The sequence below is a fragment of the Erythranthe guttata genome, chromosome 12, assembly GCF_056151865.1.
Source record: "Erythranthe guttata isolate IM_541 chromosome 12, IM_541, whole genome shotgun sequence".
In the NCBI taxonomy this organism is placed as follows: domain Eukaryota; kingdom Viridiplantae; phylum Streptophyta; class Magnoliopsida; order Lamiales; family Phrymaceae; genus Erythranthe; species Erythranthe guttata.
The window spans coordinates 17,120,001-17,146,087 of record NC_142544.1 but is presented as its reverse complement, the minus strand read 5'-3'; the positions used below and the strand labels follow the sequence as shown (position 1 = coordinate 17,146,087).

Genomic DNA, 26,087 nt, shown 5'->3' with positions numbered 1-26,087 from the left:
AATCGAAATACCAAAAGTGTCGGTATCGTTTTTTCTACTTTTTTTTTTCCTATATTTCTTACGTGAATATTTCAAAAAAAACTTAGGTTATTAGTGAATTGTATCATTTATTAACATTTCTAAGGTAAATTACGACTACCTAAATTATGGTCAAATTACGAGAACCACTCTCATGTTTGGGTAATTACAGACACCCCCTTCAATTATGTACTATCTTACCAAAAAACCCATCCAGAGGTAAATTAAGGGATGTTAATCAGTAAAATCAAACAAAATTTTCGGTACGCCAACATTTCGTACCGTTTACCGAACTGAATATACGATTTGGTTCGGTAAATAATCGAATTACAAAAATTTTATGTAAAAATATTTAAAAGGAGGGGGTTAGCTGTAATTATCCAAACAAGAAGGTTTTTTCGTAATTTGGCCATACCTCAGGGTTGGCCGTGATTTGCACATATTTCTAAAATATTATCAATTAAGATATGATTATTGTTAAATTAGGAATATTATTAAGAAAATACAATCAATACTATTTTTTTTTAATAATTTTGATAGTAATACTACAGAAGAACTACACATCTTATCAAATAACTAAGTAGACAACATAGAATTAATACAATCAATTTATAAATTCAATCTATAGTAAAATGTTAAATGCTCTATATAACTAGTGAGGTAGAATTTTGCCATTGAAATTATTATTCCAAAAACAAAAAAAAACAAAAATCTATAGGAATATATGGTGGTGGGTTGCCAAATAATATAAAGTTGTGATCCAAAAATAATTGAGATATCTACAATTTATTTTATTGCACTAGTGTCACACCTCCAGATATATCATTATCATCTTATCAATTCCTCCATGACCGGCCATGGTTGATATTTAACTTCATGTTGTGGTTTATATTTGTTGACAATTAGTTCTAGGGACAAATTCATACTTGAACTGACTTAGTCGGAGAGTTTAGACTAAAAATAGACAATTTCGTTGAAGAATTAAGATTGAAAATGGACAGTCTACACTGAAAATGAACAGTATAGTTTGAAAAATTGAACTGAAAATATACATTCTAGACTGAAAAAGAGGATTAAAACCGACGAGTATAACATTTTTCTAGTGCATTGGTTGGCGAAAATTAGGGGGCGGCAGCTATGGACTAGTAGGGAGAGGTGGAGGAGAGGAAGAAACACCATTTTTAGGAAATAGACGTGGTTTTGAGGATGGATGAAGTGGAGAAGAATGACGTATTTTCACCGTAAACTCTTTAACTAAATTGCCTCATTAGACTTTTAATAATATGCGAAGACATGATTGTCCTGATATAAATAAAAAGGGGAAAATTATGTTTTTCATCCATCAAGTTTGCACCGATTTCACATTTGGTCCCCTATGTTTATAAAAAACACATTTAGTCCCTCATGTTTCAATAATTTAACGCTTTTGGTCATTTCGGTCAATTTACCGTTAGTCTGTCAGTTACATCATTGATGGGCACACGCTTAATTCCGTTAGTTTTGACGTAAAATTGATCGAAAGGATTAAAAGTGTTGAATTTTTGAAACATAAGGGACCAAATGGTTTTTTTTTTGTGAACATAAAGGACCAATTGTGAAATTAATACTAATGTGAGGGACGAAAACTGTATTTTTCCCCCAAAAAATTAATCTTGAAGGGTGTTTAACAAACTGCCTTAATTTGTGATATATATCAGAATCAGTCAAATGAATAAATTCAAAATTCTTCTTATTCATTCATCTCAGAATTCTGCCAACCACACCTGCTGAAATTAAATGAGTTCTTGTACACTAGGATTAAATTTAATAGAATATTTATATATTTATATAATTAATGGGTCGAAATAATTATTTAAAAAAATTGAAAAAGGGGGGAGAAGAAAAAGACATTTGATAGTTTTTATTCTTACTAGAGCATATATATAATATATGTATCATATTCATGATAGCTGTAAAGAGCACTAAAATATAAACTTTGAAAAAATATTTCTCATATCAATATATATTTCCAAATCCAAATGGGATTCCTCACACAAGAACAATTTGACTGCTTCTTGATTTGTCACGTGGCATGCCCTCCTTTTTTCCTAATTTTTTTTATTAAAAAAACATTATTTTTTGAATAGTGTATTATTGTGGATTCTTTGAGAAATTATTAGTGTATATTTAACTATAGACATCTAAATTTTGAGAAAAATCATCAATTAATAACTCAAAAGCCCATAATAAATTAGCAAGCAAATAAACCCTAATTTGTGTTTATATAAGAGACTAGAGGCATCCGGTGCATTTAAAAATGCAGGCTCGCATAGACGAACAAATCAAGTTTCAAATCTACACCATGAATTCATAACATATTTGAATTCAAGGTATCTGTATTTATAAGAAAAAAATTCTAAGTCCTTTGTCTTGATTATTAATAATTATGTGTTCCCGGATTTCTTTTTTCGTATTTAAATTTTGCAGACTCGGAAAATTGTGAGGAACATAAACCAATCACGAAGACAAAATCTCAACTCGGGTTACTGTATATTACACTTTATGTCATATATCAAAGATAAGTACTCAATTATAAGACAATCAAAAGAAGACTAACATATCATCATACAAGACAACAAATAAGTAAAAGAACATTATTTATTAAACTATAGGAAAAAATGTGGCATATAATTAAATGAATCAATACATATAGCCGCCCATGCCCTAAAAATGTATTGTAATAGATTACTTATTAGGGCTGAAATTTGTGCTCCTTATTATTATTGTTTTGACTAACTTCATATTGTTTTGACTAACTTCATCTTGCTTTTGCCTTGGACAAACATATTATATGTAAATTAAAAAAAAAATTAAAAAAAAAAAAAAAAAATTGAAGCGGCGGTTGATTAGATCGTTGAACGATTTCGAACAGTGAATCAATGGTTCGAGAACCGTGATTGTGTCTAACTTATAATATTGCAATTGGGATTATTTTACATACTCATAGCCACCAAATAAACTAAAGATAAATTCAAGCTCAAATCATCCTTGACATACCCTAGAGAAGCGAAAGTACTATACTACCCTTATATGCAATTTTCGGCCAAGCATTTATGGTCCTGCATTTATCATTTTCGCTGATTTATTTATTATTTTTTTTTCTTTTTTTTTTAAATAATAAACCTGTTTGTCAAATTTTTATATATATATTTATTTTTTATTTTTTAACTTTAAAAAAAAAATAATAATAATTTTTTTTTAACTTTTTTTTTTAATTTTCAAAACAATATATTTACTGTACTGAAAATAACTACATGTAACTATAGTAATTCGTAGTTATGTTCGTTTTTTTAACCCATATTTTTAGTCGATCAATTGTATATACACAAGAATACTGGCTTATACAAAAGAAATTCATAAACCCCAACAAAAATTTACAAATTTCAATATTTTTATTATAAATCACCTCAGAATTAATAAAATACAAATCGAAAATACACAAATATATGCATATGTAACTACATGTTACTATATGTATAGTAATGCATACAGTTTGTTGAGCACTGCTTTACATGTAACTTCAACCAAATTTTTGACACCTTCAAGGAGTAGATCAATGGCTTTCATTAAGCTGCAATTGCAAAATAAAAAATAAAATAAAAATTACTTTAGTGAAAACCAACAAAATATGGAGAAACATCAAAACACTCAAAAATCAACAAACACTATGAGATCGAGAGATAGAGAGAGAGGTTATTGCTGGAAAATGCTACATATTTTAAATCAAACAGACAGTGACTCCTCACCTCCCTCGCCTCTTACCAAAACCCTAGCCGCCGCTAATAACCACCCACGGTTCCGCGCACGCACTAATGCAAAAAAATATAGAAATAAATCTGAAAACATAAAAATAAACGAAATTACTATCAAAATATAGATCTCGACGAGAGGAATCCAACGGTGGGTAGCCCGTCAAATTTCGAATGGTGGACCACAAAATACACCTCCGGCAAGACCACCGTCGTCGAATGAAAAAAAATTGCAGAAACAGATGAGCGCTCCAAACTGAATGAAATCACCACCGAAAGAAAGAGCTGGATCACAAGAGGAATTCCGACCACCGGAGAGAGAGTTATGACTCCGGGAAGCAATTTCGCCGGTTGAAAATATATGGAGGCGATATTTTGAATCTGAGAGAAGAAGAGAGAGACGATTGTGATTGACTAGGTTTAAAACTGATTTTAAAAGTGTATTATAAGGACTTTAGGGTGGCCCATGGGTATGTCAAAATATTTTCAAAATGAGGGATTTTCCCCTAAGGTGTAATCCTTTTGGTAATTAATTTTATATAATTTGGAAATGAGAGTGGTCTACAAGATAATCCCATTGTAATTATGCACGTTCACAATATTGAAGTCTAATTAATCGAATTTCCTCTTAGAATAAGAGTTACACCAAAAATTGTTACCTTGAATTATTAATGCAAATATAGTAAAAGAGGAGTCTTGAAAAATACACAACATAACAATTTCATCCATCTTCCTACAACTACAAGTTCATGCAACGATTAAATTAGTCGAATTATTTAGTTAATCATATTTCATAGTATCAACCAAACCGGATCTAAATATAATATAAAATCGTATAAAGTTATTTGAATAATTTCGAACTATATGATCTATCTCATTTTTGGGATAAAAAAACATAATATATTTTGCTCAATTTTGTGTAAAAATATTAAATAATGGAGGGTAAGACTTTAAAGAAATTCTTTAAAATAAAAGAAAGAGAAAAAAAAAATGAAAGAAAGAAAGAGACAGGATGTAATGGCAAAAGGGCCGTGCCGTGTCTGCCATAGGCATGGGAAATTTATTAGAATCTCACTTTTCACCTTTTTTGCTTATAATTTATAATAACTTAGGTCCGCGCGTAGTAACAACGATGACACAATACTGCTTCACAGAATGACCTACCAAAGTTCGATTAATTTGATCACAATACTGCTTACAGAATGATCTACCAAAGTTTGGAGATTTAGACAATAATTTATAAAGACAAACCAAAGCAGCAATTTGCTAAAGTTACTAAATACTACTTAGTATTAGTAACTTTGGACACAGGTTGAATCTAGTTTTTATGATAAAAGATCATTAACTTATAATCATCCAACTTTAACATTTTTCGTATAATAAGATTCAAGAGTCCAACTTAAACATAAATATAACGAAAAAAAAAAATGACAAATTTGAAATGTTCCTAATTATCGAAATATCTCAACCAAAGCCGCTAATAATTTATATGAGACACGAGCACTACAAGACTAGCATCAGAGACAAAACCATAATTCTACTTAACAAGCAATAGTATGAACCATCATCGACTAATTAAGGTTTTCACTCCTCTTCATCCTCGTCTCCATCACCACCAGAAGCCTTCTTTGAAGCTGACTTCTGGTTCCTTCTCTTCACTCTACCAGGGCGGCCCCCACCAAACGGACTTGTTAGGGAGAAGTCAATGTGCTTCTGAGAATCCACCCTTACCATGAACGAGGGCACGTTTACAACTTGCCTTCCAACCCTGCAAATATAAATACAACAATATAATGGAAATATAGATAAGACTCTTGTATCGGAACGCAAAGATTGACGAAAGAAAAACAAAATTAATGACAAGAAACAATGGCGTTACTGGAGGGCGAATTCCAACACCTTTGAGAAAGGCAATCCACATAAAAGATAAAATTTCAAACCACGTTGGATATGCTAAAACCACGCCGAATCTAGACTAGCAGCGCTTTTAATACAGGTGAAGCTAATAATTACAAGAAAAAACAGCATTACTAGAGGGTCTCCATAGATTTGTCTATTTCTAATGGCACAATCGAAGAGAGAAAATTCCATAGACAGTGTACATTAGCAAGGTGCCATAGAGAGAAAAATTCAAAGCACAATGAATGAATGCACAGTCCAATCTAGACTAGAATTTACGATTCATTCAAATACGCATTCTAATTAGCTTAACGTCTATAAGGGAATCTACATAGATGTATGTATACCTGATATGCCTTTGCCTGATAAGAACTCGAGCATGGTGGATGGATTTGGCCATACCAGCCTTGAAAACAAGAGTTTGAAGGCGGCGCTCGAGGAAGTTCTCAACAGTGAGTGCCAAGACGTAATCGAGCTTGTTCTGGCTCTCGTCTAGAAGTGCGTACTTGTTCATCCTCCTCATAAGGGCTTCGCCCTCGAAAATACGACGAGGGTCCTTCTCGTCGAGAGTCAAAAGATTCCTGGCATTATTCCTTATGCGGCTCAGTGCATACTGTACCCTCCAAAGCTCCCTCTTGCACCTTAGGCCGTATTCTCCTACCAGTTTCAACTCGGCGTCCAATCGTTCCTTCTCGTAGGGGCGACGGGGCTTCTTAAAAGTCTTGCCATCTGGCACGCACGGATATCAATTCAATTGTTAGTTCGTGCACGATTTGCATACATTTTGTTCACTTACGGTGACAATTACTAAATTGTAGGCATCAAACAAATTTTACTGATCTCATTAACGAGAAAAGTTTAACACTTTCAGGAAACTCAATCGAAAATCATATAATGCAGGCACAAAACTATTAAATTGAAGAATAATTAAAACAAAAATCAGCGATGTATCAAACCAAACCGGAGCTTCACACCTTAAAATCGATCAGATATTCAGCAGAAGAGGAAGAAAAAACATATAAAACGTGGAAATTTAACAATTATACACAGTCGCAACCATGAAGTACAGTTAATCACAATTCACAATCATATATATATATATATTACAGAATATATGCAGATGCATTGATCGAAGAAAAGGTAGGGCACTTACAGTTGCGGTAAACGCAGACGTGGACCATGATTTTCAGCCGGTGACGACCTCAGTCCGACCAGCTGATCGCAGTACAAATGAAAAACTAGGGTTTCTGATGGGCGAGTTCAACGGCGACTTGCATTCTTATACTCCAAATCTCTAATGGGCGGGCCTCTTATAAAATAATTCAAGCATATTAATTGTGTATTTGGGCTTCTACCACAAAGATTTATATTTACCGTTTTACCCCTTAATTAAATTATTTTCTTATTTTTAATTATTATTTGTTTTAATTATTCAGCTTCATCATAATAAATGTTTAAATTTATTAACATTTGTAAAATTTCTCCACATGAAAATGACACTAATTTACAGGCTAACCTCCGTCCTCAAAACCCCCATCCTAAACCCCACCGCCGCGGCGGCGGCCGCCGCCACTGGCGACGTCCGCCATTTTTCGAGCGGTCGAACTAACAAAAGCAATAAATCCGGAGAGGACGAGTGGAATGACGCGTGGGAAACAGCCTGGCTGCCCGACGACCTCTCCGGAAAATCGGCACGCGCCCCCTGGGAATCCGACGTCAGCTTCGCCCTCCCCGCCGCCGACCAAAATCCCCAACTATCATCCCTGGCGGAAGAGATCGACGCCGATACCAAAGCGTTCGTGGAGGACATGAACGATAATTGGGATCAAAGGAAGGGCAAATCGGTGAAAAAAGACGACGACAAAAATGAGTCTCCGCCGCCGGGGCAAGCATCTTCATCTTCTCTGTATAGCTTGGAGAATATTAAGAGGGATTACAGACTGACGAAGCAGAAAATACACGCGGGGCTGTGGGTGAAGGAGATCGAGAAATTGGAGGAAACTAAATTGGGGAATTCCATTTCTGGCGGCGACGATATTGAGAAACTGCTCGACAGCGCCTCTGAGTATGTGTTGCTTTCTCTCGTGCTTCGATTTTTCGTTTCTGAAACATTTTGATTATCAATAACATTGAAAATGAATAGTGTGTCTTGGTGGTGTTTTGGTAATTTGTGTATTTAGTAAACAGCCAAGAAGCATTGTTCATGGTGTTAGGAAGTTTACTTGGTAGTGCGATTAATCATGCCAAGTATTTACAAAGTTTCGATCGATTTAAAGATATTCGTGAAGCATAGCATATTTTGAATTATGTCACTGAAATGTTACTTAGAAATGAAAAAAAAATCGACCGTTGTTATTGGGTGGAATTTCCGGTTATGTGTGTGAATCGTGTTGTCTATCTTTTGATAAATGCAGGATATTTGATTCTGCAAACAATGATTTTGGAGATCCCAAAATCCCGGGGTCGGAGTTCAAAAACAAACCCGACGGCTGGGAAACGACGTCAAAATCTCCAGATGGTGGTAGTATATGGGATATGTCGCAAAGAGAAGAAGACATACTTGTTCAAGAGTTTGAGCGTCGAATTGCCTTCAATAAATTTCAGGTTCATATTATTCAAAACCACAATTTTCGTTCAGGGTTCAATTTCTTTGTATTCTAATTATGCTCTGCTCTCTCTTTTTATCGAATTTACAGATTGCGAGCTTTATAAAAACACACATATTTAGCCGTAGGAGGCCTATTGATGGATGGAGGTACATGATTGAGGAAATCGGACCGAATGCAAAGAAAGGGAAGGGAAGTGTTTCAAGGCTTCCCACTGTATCAGACGAGTCGACTCAGCCTTTCAGAGAGGAGAAGATTCCGACACCTCCCAGCACTTACTCTTCCTCTAGATCTTCGTCTAGAGGCCGATGAAATCTTTGAAAGTTGCATTATTTTACAAATGCTTATTTATTACTACAGCAAATGTCACAACAATTTTGATTATGCCAAAGGAAAGCAATTCCTCATTGTGATTTTGTATCTCCTGTTGCTAACAATGTTGCCCTTTGGACAATCTTTCTCGTTTACCTCTGAAATAAAAAACATCGATAAAGAACTCGCGAGTAATCGAAAATTTCTCGAACTTTACAGCTAAACCAACAAATTCTGACTATAGTAGGAAGAAACTGTAAAAAAAAAAAAAAAAAAAAAAAAAATTGGAACTGCTCAAAGATGACATGACAACAGCCAAAACCAAAGATGTGAAATTTATAATAACAAACAAAACAGAAGCCATCTTGAGTTTCTACTGTGCAGTTCTGACGTTGTGCCGCTCACATACCCTCGTTCCGTTTTCAGCCCACCACTTCTCCGCCTGATCCTCTGTGAACCTTTTCCGGCTGTACAAAAACAATATTTAACAAACATAATAATAATAATAATTAATTAATTAAATAAAAAAAAAAAGAGTACCTGAAACGAACTCGTCTAAGTTCATTGACACCATCTGGTAAGGAAACGAGAGTTATGTACACGCCGGGCTCGTCTTGTAAAATCTTTTCCGATTTCTGTGCTTGAGCCTTAGTCCCGTTACACAGTGGTATAGTCGTTGAATTGTCACTACTCGACTCACTCTTGGGCGATGTCACGCTCGTGACACTGCTCCCATTGGACGGCCGATTATTAGCATCATTCGCCGTTTGCTCGTTGTTATTAGCATCCTCCGAAAATCCTTCAGCCATCTCTTTCAACTGCCAACACAAATCAGACCCACGCATCGGTATTCATCACAAGAAAAAACCGAAGATGCAAAACAAAAAAAAAATTAATTAAAAAAAAAAAAAACCTGAGCAGTGAGTGACTTTATCACTTCTTTCGCCGCTTTGCTCTTCTCCGCTTCGTCTACCGCCCGTGCCTTCATCTCCTTCAGCTGCTCCGTTTTATTTTCCAGCTCAGCTTCTAGAAGTTGGTTCTTGCTCGTAAGTTTTTCAACTTGTGCCCTTAAACTTTTCACCTCAAGACTTAAACTATTATCACCGCAAATCTTGATATCGTCTGCATTTGCTTCGGACGTGCGAAAAGACAGAGATGGCGAAGGTGTAGTTGACCTCCGAGGGGTTGTCCTCCCAATTACCGGAGAAGGCAATCTAGAAATTTCCGGAAGATAAAACGAAATAGAACCCTGCGAAGATCCAAAAGGGCTTGTGGGCGATTTCGAAGAAGTGCTAGGCCTCTGCACATTACTCGAACTCCCGTTCTGTAGAGCAAACACGCGGTTGTTGTTATTATCGCTTGAATGCCTATCCGATTTAAACGACTCAGCCGAAGACAGCCTCGAAACATTGTTCCCCGGCAAACGAGCCTCCTTCTCACTCTTCACACTAGCAAGTTTAGAAGAATCGATCGCCTTCTGTAATTTCGCGTAGCAGTCGTCACAAACGCGGTAAGGCTTGTTCAAGCTAGGAGCTAAAGAAGCTTTTATTGACTTTCTTGCACTGCAAGCTTTGCAGAAAACGAGGCCGCAGTTGTAGCAGTTGTGGCGTTTGCGTATGAAGCCGAAAGGGTTACGGCACCCCGAGCAAACGGAGTTATCGGCACTCGATATCCACTTATGCAGGCATATAACTGCTGTGAAATTCGAACCGCAAGCTACACTCTTCACTTGCTTGTCTTTGAGAAAATTGACAAGCGTCGGCGAAGTTCTTTCTTCGTAGTCACCATGGCCTAGCTGCCCGTTCGAGCCCTTCCCCCACGTGTAAACCTCCGATTTCGCGGTCAAAACCGCAATATGGTGGGATCCACAAGAAATATCCTCCACAAAACTGTCGGTGATGCTCCCTTTTACGCACACCGGCATCTTCCCGTTTTGCTGCCCGCTAACAACACTCCCCACGGTGTACACTCTCCCTAATGCAGTCAACGCAACGGTGAAGTTATTCCCACACGCTACACGAGAAAAATCTTTATCGGCCAACGACGAGACACATTCAGGTACTAATCGTGACACATTATCGCTGTGACCTAATCTTCCTTTATCCCCATCGCCCCACGTGAAGAGCTTTCCGGAATCATTAGAAGAAGAAGTTCCGGAAGCTTCCACCACAACCGCTGCAGTATGCCACACGCCACAAGCCACTCGAATCGCCTGCATTCCCTTCAAAGCCTCGACTTCTCGTGGAATAATCACGCAGCTACGTTCGCCGTGACCCAACGCACCGAAAGTCCCGTCTCCGAACGTGAACAAACGGCCAGCTGACGTCAGCAAGGCCGTATGCCACGGCCCACAAGATACGAACGAGACTTTCAAACCCTCGATGGGCCCACCCACCTTCTTCGGGATCCAATGGCTAGCCTCACTTCCATGCCCAAGCAAACCACAGTTGAGAGATCCATCACCCCATGTGTAGAGATCGCCAGAAAGTGTCACCGCACAGGTATGGTACTCTCCACACGCCACCGTCTCAATGCTCTTGCCGCCAAGATTTTCGATGGGTTTTGGATGGGGTACGTCGGTTTCCACTCCGTGGCCAAGCCGCCCTCTTTCCTCCTCCCCCCAGCTGAATATTTCACCCTGCTTCGTCACTAAAACTGCGTGCTTTTTACCACAAGCAATGTTGTGTACATCAAGAACCACCCCCGATTCTAATGCCTTGGGCAATAGGGCGTCGTTTTTTTCCGATGATCTGTCACCAATACCTTCTCCCCAGATGAACACGTCGCCCAAGTTATCGAAATCCTCGTTGCACGAGCCTTGACTGGACGAGCTCACAGCACTAGAGAGGCTCACCCTTACTGTTTCTGCACCGGAGACTCGAGCGTTTGAGTTTTCTGCGGCACCAGCTGGCAGCAAGGTGGAGGGGTATGATAGGGGGTCGGGCGGTTGAGGATTCTTGGTTGTTGCTGTATATGATAATACGTCGGCGAATGCTTTTCCCAGTCTGCTTTGGGAAGTGTTTTCGGATCGTTGTTGCGTTTCTGACTGATCCTGTGGAGATGGATTTGGATGAGTAAAAAGAATTAGAAATATAATCAATGAGAGAGATTTAAGATTTAAGAGAGATTTAAGAACTGACGAATGAAATTGCGGGGGAAACTCTGCAGCCACGTGGAGTATCGGACGAGGCAGTTTCGTTTTTTGCCTCATTTCTTGATTTTTTGTAGCTACCACGTGCAATGAGAGCTTTTAAACCAACGAACCAAGCCTCGGCTTCGTCCTTATCTTTACATATCTGCGGGGAAATATTTGGCAACTAAGAAATGAAACCGGATTTCGGTAAACATTGTGACAATTAATGAAAGAGAGCAACCAGAAAACTCACCAAATCCAAGGACCTGTCGCTGTATATTAGAGAAAATGATTGATATTCCTTTTCGGGCCGAGGGTACCGCTGAAATATTGACTGACAGGAGAAAAAAAGAAGTACAGTGTCGGTTAGACGCTTTGAACGTAACCGTAAATCACCAAATAGGTAAAGGCTATTGAGCTTTAAAAAAACATTACATCTAACGAAGATTTAACTCTGAAATAAGCATCAAATAAGCATGATATTTAGGCATAAACATCTCCTCAGATGGAGAGAATCATTCGATCATACTTACAGTCCTCTGTCCGGGAATAATTCTCGAAACATGACGTAACTCGAGCTGTTTCTCGTCTTTTCCATAGTACCATATCAAGGTAGACTCATCCTGAAATTTCAGCCGCCAAAATTAGTATTTCGTTTAAATCAAGAATCGAAGAAACTCAATCTCTGTGGGTTTATATATGTTACGACACAAAACTTACATTAGAAAGTCGAAACGGGCAAAACTTCGGCTTCCCCCTCCGCCCATACTTTAGCAAGTGTGCCCCCTTCTTAAGGGCTGTGATGGCCTAAACACAAACACTTGATGAGCATACACAAAAATCTCACTCAAAAGATCAAAAAATAAAATTACATAAACACAAACACTTGGTGAGCATATAAAGAACACAGAAGAAATAAAAAGTACCTGGTCAATGTCTCTTTCCACGAGACTAGGCCTCTGCAAATCAGCCATTCACGTTGCAATGTAACTATTAGGTGCAACAAACCACCAATTAAACCAAAACCCATTTGATTTTTCCAAAATTGATGTTATCTCCCTCCTACTCTGCTCCATATACCACATTGATTATCCCTCTTTTTATACTCAGAGATTCAATTTCTTCAAACTAACCCATTCTCAAATCACCATGAAAATTAAAATTCAGCTGAAGAAGAAGCCCTCTCAAACTTTTTTTTACTCTCGGAATCAATAATAACAACTTTCAGCTCTGTGACTCACAGCTGCGCCACTTGTTTAGATCAGAAAATATTCAGCCCTAGATAAACTATATTTCTCTTGATTTCAATTTGCAGCCATGCACAAAGCATTTGAAGAAGAAAAATTAAAAATTAAAAAATTAGAAAGAGGATGATTTCATTCGCCTAAATTTTCTTCAGAAACCCACAAATTCTTAACGTCGAGATCGAATCTCTCTCTCTCTTTCTTTTTTTTTTCTTTTTTTTTCCCGAGCTGAAAATCTGATCTCGGGCAACAAAAAGAAGAGAATTGTGAGGAAGAAAACTTGGGTTCTCGAAATCGGAAGAAGAAGAAAATTAATTAATAGGGTTTTAATTGAGAAAGGGGATTATGGGATTTGGGGGAAGGGTTGAATTTTTTGAGGGTGAGACCCCTAAAACGTGCATACATACATACATACAATACCTTCTGTATATTTTTTTACGTGTTCTTTCTCTGCATTTCTTTTTTGCTTAGCATTCCTTTTTTTCCGGGAAAATGCCACGTCATCAACTGAAAGTCAGTTTGTATCTGAGATGGGGGAAGCCGGATTCGATGATTGGGATGTTTTTTTTATTATTATTTGTTTTCTATTTTTTTTTTAATAATTTTAATTCTTTACTTTTGTCGTTTTGAATTTTTGTATTATTTAATTTTTGTTTTGTTTGACAAATAAAGCCAAAACAGCGATGCGTTGGTCTAAAGATGAAACGAATCAATTGAAAATTTTATAAAAAAAATTAATTGATCATATAGTTCATTTTATTTAATTGGGATTACATATTTTAAAAAAACTCCATACTTTTGGAAAATATAATTCCCATAAAATGAGTATTTATGCTATTAAATAATTATGCACGACTAAGATGAATATAAAAATCCTCAATTTTTTTTTTAATTTTCATTTCTCCACAATAAAATTCTATAAAATATTTTAAATAAATTCTGGTGCACCGTGCACTATTAAATCCAACCAAATAAAACTCTTTTAAATCATTAGCAACCTGTCAACCAACACTTTGTCCCACATCGGGAATAATTTAATTAATTAATTAATAATAATCAATTTCAATCAGCTTATCTATCTGACTACATTTGTTATTTATTTATAATAATTCAATTGGGTGGTATATTCCTTTTTCAGCCCATTAGCCCAATTGAAATCTCTTATGGCCCAATTCATTATTGGACTTTCTCAAATCTATCTTTCATATTTTCCAAACCAAATTTTATATATTTCCACAGCGAATACGGTAGAAATTAAATATTGATAAGAAACTAATGTCAATAGAGTAATTAATCAACACACAGACAATTAGACAACATTAACTAATTCCAATAGTCATTAAATTAAATTAAAAACCTGGACAGACAATTCCAATAATTAACTAATTAATTAATTAATACTCATAATCATCATGAAAGATTGTGTAGCTGCTCCTCCTGGTTCTTGATTCTCTATCAGCCTTAGTACACAAACAAAACATTGTCATTAATTTCCATTAATATTAATAATTATCTATTAGCAGAAAATAATAAATAATAAATAATAAATAATAAATTAATTACCCTGGCAATGAGCCTTTCAAAAGCTTGTGGTCCATTGTCTTGGATATACTTCTCTGCAGCAGTGAGTATATCATCAGGTTTTGTGAAGAAAATGTCATTTTTCCTGGGGGTGTACCATAGCTTAACCTGTGGGTTCATGTAGAATGGCCTTACGAAATGCTCGTACACGTACGCTGCTCCGTTGAAATACGGCAATACCAGCCAGCACACGCCTATCAGCTTCGTGTACGACCAAATCGGAAACCTGATTATTGGAATATATATTAATTAACTTTCGATCTTTTATCGTACGTACATTACATTATATATGTATATAGTCATCAAGTGAATATTAATTAAAATACCATTCGAGTAGTTTGGCAAATGTGAGTTCGAATAATGTGATGAGAGAGTAAAGAACCCAATACGTGAGCCATTGTTGATCGTCCGCGCTGGATTTAGTCTCGATCGCCTTGATCGAACAATATCTGTTAAATAATTTTTTTTTCAATATATATTTATATATAAGTTAATTTATTTGTTCTTCCAATTAAGATGATAATTATTAATTATCTTATATGCAAATTAAAAGGAAACGAAAGAAAATCACATGTGACGACTTACAGAGGAAAGACAAGAGAAACGAGAGGCCTAATATACGATCGATCGACGTTCAAACATGCATGAAGCCAGATTATTAATTAAGACATCAGCAAAAAGAATTAACGAAAGATTAATCGATGATAATATAATTAACGAGACTTACATTGCAAGAACATCGATGTTTTTTGCCACAACAGAAAAGATATTATCTCCATTAATGCCCATTTCCGAGGTTTTTTGGATTAATTATTTTCTGGCTTGTGTATCAGTACTTAGGCTGGGAGATTATACTGTGGAGTAATTAGTGGCTTTGTGTGGTAAAAAAAAATTAAAAGGTGTGTAATTAATACAGTGATTTATGCACGCATGTTTCCTGGCCAAATAAAGTATATAATAAAGTGCATAAAAAGGTGATATTAAGAGGCCTAATTTACGGAGGATTTTGACTTATTGATACAAAGCTTATCACTGGAATTATTATCATTAATTAATTAATTATTATTATTATTATTATTATTATTATTATTATTATTATTATTATTATTATTATTATTATTATTATTATTATTATTATTATTATTATTATTATTATTATTATTATTATTTATTTAGCCTAATTGTTAATTGTACATTGAGATTTCGTAAAATGTACTTAGAGATTCGATCTAGAAACAGACAAGATTCGATGTATGTCGGACGACGCTGTATTTGGAAAGGTCGAGCGCAATGGTCTTGGAGTGAAGGGCGTTAGCTTATACGTACCATCATTCATTAACAAATTAAAGGGTCCCCCCAGAATCGATGTTAAAATCCCGTCGCCAATACGAACCCGGATTCCTTCTTTCAAATATGCATGCCCCGAACTGATATAATACTGCGCCACGTCGCCGATGGGCGCTGGCCAGTTGTCGCATTCCAGGCCAACGGTTTCCCATCTCGACCACCGCACCAAAATTGTCGAGTCACGGCCTCGATTCTTTAATCGGTCCAAGGGGGAGTAAAAATGCATAATTTATTACCTCTCTTAATCTAACTTTTTTTCTTTTCCTTTAGAAATGCACAACAATGAGGTCACTTTCCCATATATTTGTTTTATCCTTAAACCAAGCCAGCTGGTCTTATTCTTGTTTCCTAATCCATACATATGAAAGCATACAGAGAAAGGTTATTATTTCTCTGTATTCTCATTAATTAATTAATTGAGTTATTCTAATTATGTTGTCAAATTCACCAGAATATTCACAAGTTTATACTCATTTTGTGCAAAAATGCAGTTTTTAATGCAACAAAATTTGATATATATTTACAAGTCAAGAGACACATATTATGATTATCTTGTTTCAAAATCATGTCGAGCTCGAATGGGGTAAAACGGGTACAAAGTAAAGAATATTCCACATAATCTAGAAAATTCCACTAAATTTGACACTGTAAGGGATTCATAATTAAGGAAGGTTGACGTAATTACCCAAAGTAATGAGCTTTTTTTTCATAATTTAGCCTTACCTAAGGGGTTGTCCGTAATTTACACTTAATAAAAAAATATATAAAGAGTAATTTGAGATGCAACTCCTTTTCAATATTTGATAATTAATTTGTTTCAAAGTCTGATTGACATCATCTTTGTTTTCCTTCTGGTGGAAAAATAAAGTTATAGTTAGGATAAATTACATTTGCATCCTCTAAGTTCTATGTGTATTTACATCTATACCCCTTAGGTTTATAAAACTACACAACCCTACAGGTTTGGTTTAAATTAAAAATTCAATCCAAGTCCAATAATTTTTATTTTTTTTTAGCTAGTATACCCTTGTATTTATATATACAATGCTTATGAATCTTTTAATAGTTCAGTCTAATTAACCGCACAATAATAAATAATTAATCAAATTATCAATAATAAATAAAAAAAAAAAAAAATTAATCCATCAATATTAACTCCAATTTGAAATTAAATTTGAAGTAGCATAGCATATATATGTAGTGTAGGTCCACCTGAATTATTTGATGTAGTACAAGTACTACTTCTACATGTGGATTTGACTATCTGCACAAACAAAGGACATCCACATATACAGGAATTATCATCACCATGAATTAATATCTACTGTACTCTCTCTCTCTCTCTCTCTCTCTCTCTCTCTCTATATATATATATATATATATTATATATATATATATATATATATATATATATATATATATATATATATAAATTACAGCTTAGCAAAAGACAGAAGATATATCATATATATAACCTTAATTCTGTTTATATCATGTCCCACCAAAGATGCTCTCTTATGAAAACCAAGAACAAGAAAAGCAATATATATAAATAAATAATAAATAAAATGTGTATATTGAAGCTAAGAAACAATGACATTAAATGAACGGTTCAGATTAAATAATAAATACGGGTCAGCAGGACCAATATATGACAGCAGTACTACCCACCATGCACTGCATGCAGTGTGACAAAATTGCATTTTAATTTAATTTAATTTAATTTAATTGAAATGAAAAAGATGAGAAATTGATTAAATGGGTAGTGAATAAATAAATAAATAAATCTGTTTTGGGGTAATATTTTAGGCAGCACAGCAGCAGCTAGGAGCATTGTCTGAAACCCACCTGAGAGCCACCTGATGAAAGGGATTTTACACTGCTCAATTTTATTACCAAACGTGCCCTCCTTTTATTGCATGCTTTAATATATTATTATTAATTTATTAATATTGCATTTTTCAACTTTTTTTTTTCTTTTTTCTTCTCAAATTGTTTGATCAAACCTTAGTCAAATTTACAGTTACAGTTTTTCTTATTTTTTGACAGTTTAATTAAAAATTAAATCAATTTTGTTTGTGTTTTTTTAGCTAGTGTTGCAACAAAAATTGTTATTGTTTGGTTCGGGTTTTCATCTCGTTTTTATTCTTTTCCGCAAAAGAATTTATGTTTGTTACGATTTTCAAAAAACAGATATCGCATAATAATTTCAAAAGTTTATTTCTCCTTCGAAAATAATTTGACTGTCAGTAAAAAAATTTGACTGCTACAGTAAAAAAAAAAGAAAACTTCACTAAAACACAAACATACATTAAAGTGAATCATCATCTACTAATTTGATGCTAGTTTTATTTTTTTTATACTCGTTTATTCCAATTACAACCATTAACTGGATTGTCAAATTTTAAATATAAGTTTAAATATATTTCAAATTGACACATGTCGATTCATGATAGATTATTTGGGTACGTTGTTAATTTTTTTATACCTCTTTTTGCATGATGCATTTTTGCATCTCCGAAGGTTGAATATTTAAATAATTACAAATTTGATTCCTAATATAAAAATTTGAATTTTGGAGCATTAAAATAGAAGTTTTACTAATGAATTCTCAATTTGATTCCTTCATTGAAATTGCTCTAATAACTAACGGCAACAAATATGTATGCACACATAGTTATCATTATTGTGTAATTATCTCATATATATGTATGTATCTTTGACAATGAAATTTCATACTTTACACTCCAACTATGAAATACGGGAAATTATAGATAATACATCTGGTTATTTATAATGGATATATGGATTTGAATCGTGTATGTGTATATATGTTTAATGTTTTAAACATACCGTTCAAATCCACCAGATATAGCATCTAGGGGTGAGTTCGGGACGGGATTTCGGGAATTCGGGATTTTCGGGATCGGGATTTCGGGATTCGGGATAGAAATTTTAAATCCCAATCCCGTCCCATACTATTAAATCCCGGTTATATCGGTATCCCTAAATATTTCGGGAATCGGGATTGGGATCGGGAAATCCCATATTTTGCCTAAAAACTAAGAAATATTGCATCTTTTTTCCATTAGTATTATTTTATACACTAAACCAACTTGAATATATTATATACATACTATTGTTCTTGCCTTATTTATTTTTACCACAAAACTTGGAACAAATAAAATTTTAAAAATGTAAAAATAAGTTGAAACAATATATTTTATATTGTATTTTTTATCTCCTTGACACTCTATATATATATATATATATATATATATATATATATATATATATATATATATATATATATATATATGTGTGTGTGTGTGTGTGTGTGTGTGTGTGTGTGTGTGTGTGTGTGTGTGTGTGTGTGTGTGTGTGTGTGTGTGCGTGTATTTTTATTAGTTTTTTTTTTCTTTTTTTCCTAATTCGGGATTAAAATATCCCGATCGGGATTGAACCAATTCCCTAATACCGATCCCGTATTTGTTCCTAATCCCAATCCCGAATCCCATAATCCCGAATTCCCGAAGTTTTAGTCCCAAATAGTAAAATTCCGATCGGGACGGGACGGGATCCCGAATCCCGATCCCAAATGCCCAGCCCTATAATAGCATCGAACTCTCAATGAAATACAAAATCCATAATTATGAAGACTGCATTCGCATGATCAACGAATGATTTCAAATTCATAGTAACAAATTCGATGATCTTTTTTGCATAGATGTACTTGGCAATAAGTTTCAAATTTTCATATAAATATCCTTTTAAGTTAGATTTGAGTCATTCTAGCTAGTAGATTTTAAATTCAAATTAATTGTATTGAATAATATATAGTTCTTGAAAATTCCCAGCTCAACCACACAAAATCCTTCAATCAAAAATCAAAATGTAGTCTAAATAAAAATATTTGCTCTCGATAATATTACATAATAGAATAGAATAGATAAAAGATCAAACTCGATATTCACGCAATCAAATTGATAAAAATCAGTACTTAATAGTAATCAAACCCTGATAATAAAACACTGCAACCTAAGCATTCAAATATTATTTAATATAATATTAAATATATATAATATAATATATCCATATTTCAAGAAACTGATGAAATTCGAGAAGGATATACCAATCATATGGAATATGTCAGTGATCATCGCCGCCGCCGCCGCCATTTGAGCCATGGCCTGCCTCCGTTCCTCCACCACCGCCGCCGCCGCCATGGGTATTACTATACTTGAATGCATTGAGCGCTGCAAGCATTCCCAGATGCCCGTCGATCATTAACCCACCACCACCACCACCGCCTCCGCCGCCGCCACCCCCTCCTAGTTGCTGCCCCGGCAAGAGCGCCATCGGCGCCGGAAGATTCATAAAATGCAGCCCACTATAATTGGCCGCCGCCGCCACGGAACTTCCTCTGTACATGCTAGAATTCCCGATGGAAGGAAAACTCCACAAAGATTGATCGCCGCTCATATTCTGTCCGCCGGGATTCGTCATCATAAGAAACGCCGTGGCCGAACCGTGGCCTTGACTCGCCGGAATATTCCCTGAACCGGACTGCATCATCATATAGTTCCCCATCTGGGTTTGCGTCATATCTTCCTCAGACGACCGCCGCTTCCGCCGCCCCCCACCCGCCTCCTCTTCATCCTCCTCCTCCTCCTCCGCCGCCGCCACCGCCATCCCAAGGCCTGTATCCCGCAATTCCTGCTTAGCCTGTAACATGGCATTCATATTACCGTTCAGAAAATTCAGCGAATTATTCTCGGACGACAATCCAATTCCGGGAAACAAAACCCTTCTCTGCGCCGACGACGGCGACGAAGAATCCTCAACCGCACTTCTCTCCCACTGATCAGCCCTAAATCTGAACTGCGGCGGCGCCGCCGCAAAGGAACTCTGGCTGAAATAACTGCTATTCCTCAAATGCAACGGAGCCGAGAGTGTCGAACCCGAACTCCTGGCGGATATATTAAGCGAGCTGAAATTCGCCGGGATAGTTCCGGTTCCGGTGGCGGCAATCACCGACGGCTCCGCCTGCTGGAGCAGCCACTCGATGGTTTCGCCGTCGGATTTATGTCCCAGCTCTTTAGTGAGCTGAAAAACCCTAGCGGCGCAGGTGGCCGGCATCCGAATCCGGCGGCCGCGGCCGTCGACCTTAGTGTGCCTGTCCTTGGTGGTGGTTCTCTTGGGCGGCGCCGCCTTCTTGCTACCCGCAGGCTGATCTAATTGCTGTACTGGGTGATGATCAGTAGTAGTAGCGGCGACGGCCAGAATATTTGAAGCAGCGGTGGGATTATTATTATTACTAATATAGGGTTCTTGATTTTGTTGTTGATGATGATGATGATGGTGATGATGATGATCTGATGTACTACTTTTCTCCAACAGTTGCAGAGGGAAATTAGGCTTGTGTTGCATACCATTTCCATGGCCGCCGCCGCCATCCATCATGTTATTCATCTATATATATATTATTAATATATATAGAAGCTATATAGAAGATCTTATGGGGCTATATATATATACATATATCTGTATACCTTCACTTTCAGTCACTAATTGTGGGACTAGCTTCATATACATAGATCTCTCTCTCTCTCTCTAGCTTTTCTTTAATGGGGTTTTTGTTTCTCTCTCTTTCTTGTTGCTGTTTATGTATGGGTTTTTAATTTGGTCGTCTCTCTCTCTCTCACACAGTAACACACACACAGCAGCCAGCAAAACCCTTTGAGATGGGAGCTGGCGGAGAGATTATTATTATTATTATTTTAGGAGAGAGAGAGAGAAAGCTAGAGAGAGAAAGAGAAAAGGAGATAAGGGAAGAAGCTGTGAGTGAGTGCAAAAGCTTTAAGCAACAAACACAATGAGTGGAAATTATATGAGTGGTGGGCTAGGGTTAAATTCACCAATCTTTCTTTTTCATTAAAAAACAATTTTATTATACATATATATATAATATCCTACTTTTTTCATGAGGTATCAATTATCAAAAGTACCTAATCTAATGTTTCGTCTATTTCAAAATAACTACTCCCTACCTCCTTTGCATCATGGTAAAAAAAAGGTAATTAATGCAACGTGGATAGTTAATTATTTAGTCTATGGATTTATGTTAATCATATTTTTTAGTACTTACTCCTCAATTATAATTCAAAAACGAACCCCTTCAAACTCATTTTAATGTGATGCCGAAATTTACAGTCTAATAATTAGTAATTTTCTAAATAGTGATAGGATGAAACATATGAGAGAGTTAGATGCTACAACTGATTATTTACAACGTAGGCGTGAGAATTTCAATCGTAGACCAGATTAAATAACTACCAACTAAACACACAAAACATAAGCGTGTACTGTGGGTCGTTATTATACGTAGAAAATATTCTGGTAAAAGTGATACACATATAGTTTCCAAAAATAAATTACTACTTTCTTAATCTTTCTTATCAACGTACGTCTATCGATCACTAGTAGAAAATTATATTTTACTATGACCATTAACCGTAGCATTATAAGGTTCCAAATTCGTAGTAAAAAAGACTTTTATGCATGCATTTGCCCCGTAGTATACGAGCGTGACAAAAACTTTACTACAGTAATTAAATTCTAGCATTTACTACGACTCCAAGATTGTCCCATAATTAAGTTGCTTTTGTTACAGCCTTGCACTGTATACGTATATATATCAATTATCATACATGCAGTAAAAAAATGAATATATACAAAAACTGAATAATTAAAATAAAAAAAAGGGTAAATGTAGGATATAAAAATAGAAAAAAATGGTTTGAATTCCAAGTAGTACTTTGAAGAAGGGTTTAATTGATTCAGAATCCACGTGCACTCCTCTTTATCATTCAATCTATATACAGACAGTGGAGGAGCTGAACGAACTGGATTGGGCCCCATCCTCTTTACTCTTTTTATTTTATTTTTTTCTTTCTTCTTTTTTTTATTTTTCATATTTTATTTATTTATTTTAGATATATATATATATGAAATAATATTCAAGTAATTGGCCACCATCTCATTCATGCAATCATTTGTTTGTTTTAACTCTGTGTTATTATATGCAGCTGAGATTTTAATTTTCCAGGTGGGGTAATTTATTAATTAATTAATTAATTAATTAGCAGTTAATGCCTTTTTTAAAGTTGAAATTATTAATTTTAACTAAATTTGTTTCAATTTTTAGATGAAATTTTAATGATGGTGATTAAGACGATTAATGAGACAATATATATTGTTGTTGAACATGCAGCTTAATCTGTTTTGTCCTGGTAAATGTAGTTAACATGACAGTTAGTCATGATCAACTCACAATTATTATTATAATCATATACTACTTAACCACTTTTCTCACCAACTTAATTTTTTTTTTTTTTTTGATTGTTGAGTTTATATACAACCCTAGCTTCTTCATTTTAAATCATTTTCTTTAATTGGCCTCATCAAGATAAACACATATAAATTGGTCATCATCAAGTAAGCCCTTTATATACTTACAAAATAATATTTGATTAAAATAAAAAAAACTAACTAGGGTCGTCTAACATGTATATTGCTTCGACGAAAACGGGGTCGGGTTGTCGTCAATGTCGAAACAAGCGATCAATAATACGATAACTTAATTAGCTTAACTACAAGCAAATCCAAGTTAATGGACACCCACATATAATTTATTAGCTTATCTCTATAAATCTATTTGGAGACATTCATAATTTTTACTTATTAATTCCCCGTCCCATAATATCTGTAACTTTAAAGAACTTTTTTTGTTCCATAATATCTGTCATTTTACAATTTTAATTCTACATTAATTACATATTTTTCAATTTTACACTTACTAACTATTCAACATTACTCCTGCATTAATCAGTACATAAGGTTATTTTTGTCTAACATTATCTATTTTCCTAAAATCAAGACCCGTTTATTAACATTCTTAAGACTTGCGCAAATATGAAAAATAACAGCTAATGAAAAACGAATGAAGTAACTGTCGTACGAATTTAAAAAGTCAAGGAGAAGAAGCATGAATTCAATAACATTAGACTAATTAAACCCATAAATATGAATTTATTTATTTATTTTTCCCTAATTGATTTGGCTTTTCATTTTTCAACATAGGATTTAATATGTAGTGTTGAATTTGAGAGGGAATATTTATTAGTAAGTAATAGAAAAAAAAAAATGATGGGTGAGGAAGATAGATAAGGTGTGGTTGTCGGAGAGATCACGTGCCGTGACTTGGTCCTAATAAAAATGAATTGTTTGATAGATGATGAAGATGGCTTACCATCTCACTAATTCATCTAATCATGCGCTACTCTCTGTCGGAATGTTTTTGGTTGTTTACCTTTCCATTTTCTCAATTATTTATTTATTTATTCATTAATTCTTCCATTTCTATTTTTTTTTTAATTTTTTTTTTGTTTTCCATCTGACTCATCATATTTCCAAAATCAATATGACCTTTTATGGTGTGAAACCTTTTTTCTTCTTGTATGTATATATATATATATATATATATTATATATATGGTGTGAAATCAACAAAGGGATGCATCTAATAAAAATGGCTGGTCTCAGAATCGTTATTTTCAGCAAAATTGACCGGCAGATTTGGTCTTCTGATGTAGATGTATGTGTGTGTATTCATCGCCCCGCTATTGACTTTCAAATGTCATTTTAATTTTTTTTCTTTTTCAAACATATAATAGGAGACAAATAAATATTAATCAAAGAAAAAAAAAAACAAATAGGAGTAGCTGATGGTAGGGGTGTGAACCAGCCGAGGTCGCCGTTTTTGTCAGGCTCGAACTCGAGTTCATTTTGTCGAGCTCGTCGAATTTATTTTTGGTTCGAGTCAGAGCCCAAAGCCCCAAACTCATTTGGTTTTTTTTTTTCCTCAACTAATAATTTTGTATTATTAAAAATTATTTAGATTATAACAAATAAATAAATTACAAACTAAATAATAAACTGTAATATAATATTTTTTTAATTTCAATATGGTATTTTTTATATTGTCTATAATAATTACTATATTATTATACGATATTTAAATAAAATTTAATATATAAAAATAGAAGAATAAGGCCCACGAGTCAACTCGTGAGCTCACAAACAACTAAAAAAAAGCTCGAGCACGAAAAACTCAAATTCGAGTTTTTTTTGAACCAACTCAACGAACTCACGAGTCGGCTGCTCAGCTCATTTACCACCCCTAGCTATATAGGAATAGGACTAACCAACTAATAGGGAAACAACTTTCGTAGTTATCAGGCCAATATTTTTTTTATTTTTTTTTTATTTTGTACTTTTTGGTCAACTAGAAATAGTTGACGGCAATTTCAGGGAAAATAATAGTTCTGTAATTGGCAATTACAAAAAGTGATTATTCCATCATTTTTTCAAAAATTTCAACCAACCAGGAAGTTTAACTATAGTTGCATGGTAGTACTAGTACCTTAACTAATAACTATAGTAGATCTGACCTATGGGGTCTACTAATGACAATAAATTAACCATTCATAAACTGATTAAAAATAAATAAATGAGTAATTATCCTAATTAATTAGCTGAAAAACAGGACAAATAATCCAGTATTTAATCAGCAGATGAACCAAAGAGGCTCCAGTCATTAACCTTGAAACTAGTCACAGCACTTGTAAAAACCTGCCTCATTGGCATACATCCACTCTGTTCTGCCGGTACCGCTACCCCTGCTCCAACTGCCGCTGCCGTTTCACTCGCCGCGCTACCAAAATAAAAACCCGTAAAAAATTTAAAGAAAACGGAATTAAAAGCCAAACATATTATATTACAAGTTAACTACCGGAATCAATCATGCGACTTACTTTATCAAGATGGGCTCGTAAGCAGTGATTAAAACATCGGTAGCGACACCCTTGAGGCGCAAATTAGCTACGTAAACCTGTATTAAGATCCGACCGAAGAGATTAAAACAAACTAGTTGCCTTAAAGTAGAAGGAAAAGGGGGCAAGTTTACCTTAACTACGTTCTGCGCATCTCTTCCTTGTCTTCCCTTCGATATGGCCTACAAATGACAGAATAGAAACAATCAATTGCAGAACCACAAATATTGTCTGGTCATATTATTAAATGACACTGACATTCATAAA

The 26,087-nt window shown here is 35.0% G+C and overlaps 6 protein-coding genes across 7 annotated transcripts in view; 1 reads left to right on the top strand and 5 right to left on the bottom strand.

Annotated features, from left to right (window-relative positions):
* Nucleotides 1-5,116: 5,116 nt before the first annotated feature.
* Nucleotides 5,117-7,057, bottom strand: LOC105967688 (small ribosomal subunit protein uS4y). The gene is made up of 3 exons (XM_012992307.2): nt 6,859-7,057; nt 6,053-6,434; nt 5,117-5,574 (listed from the first exon to the last, which is right to left on the bottom strand). Exons 1-3 carry the CDS (start codon nt 6,884-6,886, stop codon nt 5,391-5,393), a joined length of 594 nt encoding a protein of 197 aa, XP_012847761.2. The 5' UTR covers nt 6,887-7,057; the 3' UTR covers nt 5,117-5,390.
* Nucleotides 7,058-7,154: 97 nt separating this feature from the next.
* LOC105967587 (mucin-like protein) lies at nt 7,155-8,847 on the top strand. Its single transcript, XM_012992193.2, has 3 exons — nt 7,155-7,770; nt 8,120-8,309; nt 8,402-8,847. Exons 1-3 carry the CDS (start codon nt 7,193-7,195, stop codon nt 8,621-8,623), a joined length of 990 nt encoding a protein of 329 aa, XP_012847647.2. The 5' UTR covers nt 7,155-7,192; the 3' UTR covers nt 8,624-8,847.
* On the bottom strand, nt 8,775-13,542 carry LOC105967586 (Regulator of chromosome condensation (RCC1) family with FYVE zinc finger domain-containing protein). Its single transcript, XM_012992192.2, has 8 exons — nt 12,683-13,542; nt 12,477-12,563; nt 12,290-12,379; nt 12,010-12,090; nt 11,764-11,919; nt 9,537-11,675; nt 9,164-9,441; nt 8,775-9,090 (listed from the first exon to the last, which is right to left on the bottom strand). Exons 1-8 carry the CDS (start codon nt 12,728-12,730, stop codon nt 8,997-8,999), a joined length of 2,973 nt encoding a protein of 990 aa, XP_012847646.2. The 5' UTR covers nt 12,731-13,542; the 3' UTR covers nt 8,775-8,996.
* A 778-nt stretch (nt 13,543-14,320) lies between these two features.
* On the bottom strand, nt 14,321-15,467 carry LOC105967413 (HVA22-like protein a). Of its 2 annotated transcripts, XM_088826475.1 has the most exons (6): nt 15,309-15,467; nt 15,167-15,193; nt 14,908-15,030; nt 14,690-14,807; nt 14,564-14,616; nt 14,321-14,460 (listed from the first exon to the last, which is right to left on the bottom strand). In XM_088826475.1, exons 1-6 carry the CDS (start codon nt 15,368-15,370, stop codon nt 14,391-14,393), a joined length of 453 nt encoding a protein of 150 aa, XP_088682601.1. In that variant the 5' UTR covers nt 15,371-15,467; the 3' UTR covers nt 14,321-14,390. The 2 variants fall into 2 exon arrangements, with proteins under 2 accessions (XP_088682601.1, XP_088682600.1); XM_088826474.1 differs by having other exon boundaries at nt 14,564-14,807; nt 15,309-15,466.
* A 4,356-nt stretch (nt 15,468-19,823) lies between these two features.
* Nucleotides 19,824-21,798, bottom strand: LOC105967693 (transcription factor TCP15). Its single transcript, XM_012992312.2, has one exon. The coding sequence runs from the start codon at nt 21,398-21,400 to the stop codon at nt 20,078-20,080; it is 1,323 nt and encodes a 440-aa protein (XP_012847766.2). The 5' UTR covers nt 21,401-21,798; the 3' UTR covers nt 19,824-20,077.
* A 3,657-nt stretch (nt 21,799-25,455) lies between these two features.
* LOC105967470 (ran guanine nucleotide release factor, putative (Mog1/PsbP/DUF1795-like photosystem II reaction center PsbP family protein)) overlaps nt 25,456-26,087 on the bottom strand; it is a 3,049-nt gene continuing 2,417 nt past the window's right edge. The window contains exons 5-7 of the mRNA XM_012992068.2: nt 25,955-26,002; nt 25,803-25,879; nt 25,456-25,702 (exon numbers count right to left, since the gene is read on the bottom strand). Of these exons, the coding sequence (XP_012847522.2) occupies nt 25,552-25,702; nt 25,803-25,879; nt 25,955-26,002 (276 nt within the window). The 3' untranslated portion in view covers nt 25,456-25,551. The remainder of the gene's footprint in view (nt 25,703-25,802; nt 25,880-25,954; nt 26,003-26,087) is intronic.